This window comes from Notolabrus celidotus, chromosome 16 (genome assembly GCF_009762535.1).
Source record: "Notolabrus celidotus isolate fNotCel1 chromosome 16, fNotCel1.pri, whole genome shotgun sequence".
Classification (NCBI taxonomy): Eukaryota; Metazoa; Chordata; class Actinopteri; order Labriformes; family Labridae; genus Notolabrus; species Notolabrus celidotus.
This window is the reverse complement of record NC_048287.1, coordinates 18,843,917-18,849,507: the sequence shown is the minus strand read 5'-3', so window position 1 is coordinate 18,849,507 and position 5,591 is coordinate 18,843,917. Positions and strand designations below refer to the sequence as shown.

The following is a 5,591-nucleotide window of genomic DNA, read 5'->3' as shown; positions in this document are numbered from 1 at the left end:
GTTGGAACATGTATAATATATTTTGTTTACTGCAAAAGCTCCTTGAGATGTAAGAGACAGCATTCTTTCAAATAAAGTACGTATGTCTACACGTTAGTATAGATTTCAAAGTATATCTAATTTTGGTAAGGCGCAAAAGACACCTAATATTTTGACGTCTACTGGTCCTAGGGGGAGGGTGTGTTTACCTTGACGTCACAGCAGTTTGCCGAGGGGGTGAGTGAAATATCTCTTTAGTTTCGTTGATAAAACACTTAAATCGAGCCATATTTAAAATATCGCAGATGTTCTGCTAATTACAACAATGATATTAATTAATACAAAGTTAGAGGTGAATAAACAACGACCCGTACTGCTCAGATATAATAAAACATAAAGGAAGTGCTAACTAGCTAGCCTGGACAGCTAACTTTTAGGTTCGACAAAACAAGATACTTGAAGCTTGCTTAGTTTTCTTCCGCATGATATTTTCCTTGTCATTCTTAATTAATCATCTGTTTCTTTAATTGGATCGTTATGTTTAGAAAACCAATGTTTTAAAATATGTTGTCGCAGTGTTAGCTATTGTATTGTTTAGCTGGTACCAACCTTTACCTAGCTAATGATCTTAACAGCGAACAAAGTCTGACTTTAGGTAAAAATCTCACAACAATTATGTGAGGTGTTTCAGTCCGGATCAGTGTGGATATAACAGAAACGAATCTACAAGATTGAATTAAGTAACAGATCTGTAACCAACACAATCGTTTTACTTTGTATGTTATGAACATGTCCAAACACTTTTTCTGAGACTCTAAAGGAAAGTGAAAAGGCAAGGTGAAATAGCACCAGACTCCTGAGGGATCTCTTGTTATCCGAAGAAGAGAGTGATTTATTACATATGTGGTATTAACTGTGAGAAACTGTAGCATTTGTTTCTTTATTGTTGAATTATAAAAGTGAGTAAAGGTGTTTTTTTTTATTCAAATGGAAGGTTTACATTACGCTTGATATACGAGTGTTTTAGCCTTAAGATTGGGATTATCACATCCAAAAAGTGGACGGTTTTGAACCCTATCCGAGGCCTGAAACCTAGAAGTTGTACAACTATTTCTTGAAATTGTGAAAAAAATATTTATATTATTGTACAATTCATTTATATCTGGTGAGATGTTTGGGTGACAATTCGTTTCACTTCATTTTTCAAATTGTCTCATAAATCTCTTTCAGATCAAGCTTACATCATGTTTCATGGGATACCAGTCACCGGAGGAGTGGGAGGAGGTATGACGTTCACATAAAGTATAAGTCAAGATCCTTTTTAACACTAACACTTTTAATGTCACTCAAAACATTGTCTTGTTTCTATTTCTCACAGCTCCGGCCAATAAACCAGAGTTATATGAGGTAAATAAAGCTACTATTTTCTGTTTAATCATGGCTTTTGCAAAAAAGGATTTTTACTTTTCACGCCAAGTTACTTGAATGACACAAACTTAGAATTTTTATGGCTGCTTCATCCATAAGTAAGTCTTAGTAAAAATAAACAACAACTAATGATAAAATCAGAAGTGTGATATTAATAAAAAATAATTCATATCAAATTATGTTGTTTCAGGAAGTGAAACTGTACAAAAATGCCAGAGAAAGGGAGAAGTAAGTGTGATTTATATGATAAATAACCAGCCTTCTATTAACAAACAGTAATCCTTGGAATCACTCCAGTTCTAACACCTTTTTATTTACCCTGTTATTAAAGGTATGACAACATGGCCGAGTTATTTGCTGTTGTGAAGACCCTTCAGGCCCTGGAAAAGGCTTACATCAAAGACTGTGTCACACCTAATGAGTAAGTCATGCTTGAGTTTCTATTTTGTATTTTTGAAAGACTAATAAAATACCAAACATGACTTCTTGTATTTACCTGCAGATCTTGTATGTTTCAGATACACTGCTTCCTGCTCCAGACTGTTGGTTCAGTATAAGGCTGCTTTTAAACAGGTGCAGGGCTCTGATGTTGGCTCCATTGATGATTTCTGCAGGAAATACAGAGTAAGTGCTTGTTTGGATCTCAGATGGCATTAATAACAAGCTTTATTTTTGTTTAGTAAACAATGCCATTACAACAATTAGTTTATGAAATTGTCAAAATAGTTTGCTTGAATATTGAGATTTAGCCAGTAAACGAGGACTGGCCGGTATCTACCAAAATGGCAACATGTCAATATTGGCATGTCTAAAGTCAAACATGCAACTTACAATAATGTAATGTCTTTTTTGTAATGATAAAAACAAAAGGCTAATACAAAACACTCTACTACATCCTTTTAAACTTACAAATCAAATCATAATCAAAAATCAGAGAATATGAGTGTTGACTGAGTGCTGTCTTCCTCATCACTGATTTGATGATTACAGCTCAAATATTGTACATTGGCTGAGAAGTGGTATATGGTTAAGGGTTTCTTGTTGAAGACTCTTGTCCCTTTGCCATGGAAAATGTCTTCAATCATTGTTCTAACTTGAGTAAACATAGAAATCTTGTTCTTTTTGTCATTCTAGCTTGATTGCCCACTAGCCATGGAAAGGATTAAGGAGGATCGGCCAATCACCATCAAGGATGATAAGGGAAACCTGAACCGCTGCATTGCAGATATAGTTTCTGTATGTACCCTGTCCTCTTCATCATATTAAACTTTCAGTCTAATTTAGGCTTATATAATGGAGCATCTGCCAAAGAACTGTTGCTGTTTTTAACGATTTAGTGGGATTAGTTCAGGCCTAAGTGGCTGAAGTGGTTTCACTTAATTTGGCTCATCCTCTGCTCAGTTACCGAAGAGAGTGAGTGAGTGTTGCCAGCTGAATCCACTGCCAACATCTATCTCATCTCATAAAATCATACACACTAATAAAAACAGTAGACAGACGACTTCACAGTGGATAAGACTGTGTTCTCTGTTTGTGGCACTGATGGCACCACAATCTTATTATTGTCACTTCATAATGAAACTTAAGAAAGTAAAATAGGTATCTCCTTGTTTTTTATTTTCTTCCACCATTTCTTTCTTTCAGCTCTTCATCACTGTGATGGACAAGCTGAGACTGGAGATCAGGGCCATGGATGAGGTACATTAAAAAAAAACTGTATTGAATAACATGAGTATATGTTTATGTTTACATAAATGGATATGTATAACAGATTTAAGTAATTGACGTTTTTTTTCATCTGTCCAGATCCAGCCAGACCTGAGGGAGCTGATGGAAACCATGAACAGAATGAGCAACATGCCTCCAGATTCAGAGGCCAAAGACAAAGTCAGCCTCTGGTTAGTGACATTGGGCCACCTAGATTACTGTGTTTTGTCTTTTTATGTCTTGTAACAATTCAGTGGGGGATAATAAAGGTAAGGGGACACATACATATATATTCTTAGGTGGGAGGATCCAAGAATAACTACGTCTTAAATCCTGCAGCTGAACGTATCATTTTATTTTATTTCTTATATATATTTTGCATTTTCGCTGTTAATGGATAGGACAGCTGAAGAGAGACAGGAAATGTGGGGAGTAGAGAGTTGGGGAGGACATGCAGCAAATGGTCAAGGCTGGGAGTTGAACCTGCGACTGCTGCAATGAGGACTATAGCCTCTGTTTATTAATGTAATACAATCCCTGATTTATTTAAGGGGATGTTTTGTGTAGATATAATGTAAACTGACAGTTGTCAAGTTAAATTTACTTGACTTTTTTAAACATGGTCTCCTTATTAGTGGGTCGTGACACATAGTTTACTGTTAACGTTGCTAAAACCTCCTTGCTGGTCGACCAAATATCTCATACGTAGGGTTATAAGTAGAGCATATTCCCTGTGTTTGACTCAGTAAAGTATTCTTACACCTGCAAAACTTCTTCTCCTGCAAGGATTGTGATGCCAATCAGATATCTTTTGTTGAAGCATCACACCAGTGATGCATAACAAACTTTGGATTTACTAAGTTTTGGCTTAAAACAAAATCTCTGTTTGGAGGCTTCCTTTTCCTCAAAAGTTGAGGGAAATATTAAAGTCTGAAAAAATGATTAAATAAGAGCATGTCCCCATGAAAGTTTGACACCTGCCTTATTCATATCCTCTAACAGTTTTCAAGAAGCCGATATTATGGTTATGATGATGTAAAAATGTTGCACTGTTGCATTACTGCAAGTTAGAAACCCCACAGGTTGAGATTTGCCAATCTAGCTTTAGTTTGCTCAGTCATGCTACATTTCTAGCAGTTATAGCAGTGCTGTAATAAACTTTCATCTACTTTGCTTTTTGTTATTTCTCATCAGGTTGACTACCCTCAGCAGCATGTCGGCCTCAGACGAGTTGGATGATAATCAAGTTCGTCAGATGCTGTTTGATCTGGAGTCGGCCTACAATGCCTTCAACCGCTTCCTACACTCCTCCTAAAGCACAGATCAGTCATCGATGCCATCTGTCTGATATTCTGACTCTAATATCTCTTAAGTTAAAAAATAAAAAACTCTACTTTCTCCTTACGTTTATCTGGAGAAAGTTTTTCTGCCTCATATTCCTGAAATTCTTCCTTCCATCCTTTATTTATGTTATCTATTATTCAAAATTCCCCTTGTATTACTCCTCTGGGTCTGGTACATCATGCTCTGTGCAGCCTTGTTCACCAGGCTTCTCCTGTGCTGTGAGATTCTCATTTGGCCTCTTTTGTAGCCAAATCTGTGTGACATATCCTGTAATGTTGACTGTTTATTCTGCCCTGGACTTTACAATGTTTTCTCCTAACTTTGTACTGAAATATCAAAAAAGGTCTAATTTTATACTTAAGTTTTGCAGAGCACCAAAATACAAGCACTATACAGTATAATTAGGCAAAATCTGCAAGCGAAGAAACAGTTGTATCAGCCAATGCCTTTGTATTATTGACAATTTGAAAATACATATTTTTCTTTTTGGTACCCATATAGAATTCACTACCTGCAACTTGGGGTCAGATTAGCAGTTTGTGTTCTGCAAAATATTTTTTTTGTTCTTCCTTCAGATTTTTTGATATTAACAATAGTTTTTGTCAGAAGAACAGAAGATGTTGGATAATTAGGGGGGCAGCTAAACTATAGTTTCACTTAAAAATGATTAGCCTGCACTGAAATAATAATTGAACATTTGATGGAAGGAATTATTTATGTGCATCTTCTGAACTGTTTTTCTGTTTACTTGCATAATCCTTGTTTCCTTTAGAAGTGAGGGTTTGGCCACATTGAGTGGGCAGAAGCAAAGTGGACACACCCCCATCATGTTTTTGCTTGTTAAATATGTTTTCAACCCTCAAACACAATTAGGGAGAACATATTTATTAAGGTTTATCATTGTAAATAATAGTTGATTTTTAAATAAGAGCATGTAACACCCTTTAGAAATAAAGATAAAAAATCTACCTCCAACTTTATGAGTCTTATGTCTGTGTGTTGATGTCTGTGTGATGATTAGCTAACAACTTTTTTTCTTTCATTGTCTAATGCTTCTTAGCTTGTCAATGGGCAAAGATTAAGATTAAGATATACTTTATTGGTCACCCATTGGGGGAAATTCTTTTTTTTTT

The 5,591-nt window shown here is 35.7% G+C and overlaps 1 protein-coding gene across 2 annotated transcripts; it reads left to right on the top strand.

The window, feature by feature from the left end:
• The first annotated feature begins 171 nt into the window (after window positions 1–171).
• On the top strand, window positions 172–5,433 carry vps28 (VPS28 subunit of ESCRT-I). Of its 2 annotated transcripts, none has more exons than XM_034704369.1 (10): window positions 172–216; window positions 1,210–1,263; window positions 1,358–1,386; window positions 1,598–1,635; window positions 1,739–1,828; window positions 1,926–2,031; window positions 2,542–2,643; window positions 3,052–3,105; window positions 3,214–3,305; window positions 4,309–5,433. In XM_034704369.1, exons 2-10 carry the CDS (start codon window positions 1,224–1,226, stop codon window positions 4,427–4,429), a joined length of 672 nt encoding a protein of 223 aa, XP_034560260.1. In that variant the 5' UTR covers window positions 172–216; window positions 1,210–1,223; the 3' UTR covers window positions 4,430–5,433. The 2 variants fall into 2 exon arrangements, with proteins under 2 accessions (XP_034560260.1, XP_034560261.1); XM_034704370.1 differs by lacking the exon at window positions 172–216 and adding an exon at window positions 258–331 and having other exon boundaries at window positions 4,309–5,168.
• The last annotated feature ends 158 nt before the right edge of the window (window positions 5,434–5,591 follow it).

What these genes read in the sequence shown, in the direction of transcription:
- vps28 (XM_034704369.1), top strand. Translation starts at nt 1,224, where the DNA reads ATGTTTCATGGGATACCAGTCACCGGAGGAGTGGGAGGAG. An exon ending in AATGCCAGAGAAAGGGAGAA is followed by an intron (nt 1,636 to 1,738) that starts GTAAGTGTGATT and finishes CTGTTATTAAAG; the next exon opens with GTATGACAACATGGCCGAGT. An exon ending in ATTTCTGCAGGAAATACAGA is followed by an intron (nt 2,032 to 2,541) that starts GTAAGTGCTTGT and finishes TTGTCATTCTAG; the next exon opens with CTTGATTGCCCACTAGCCAT.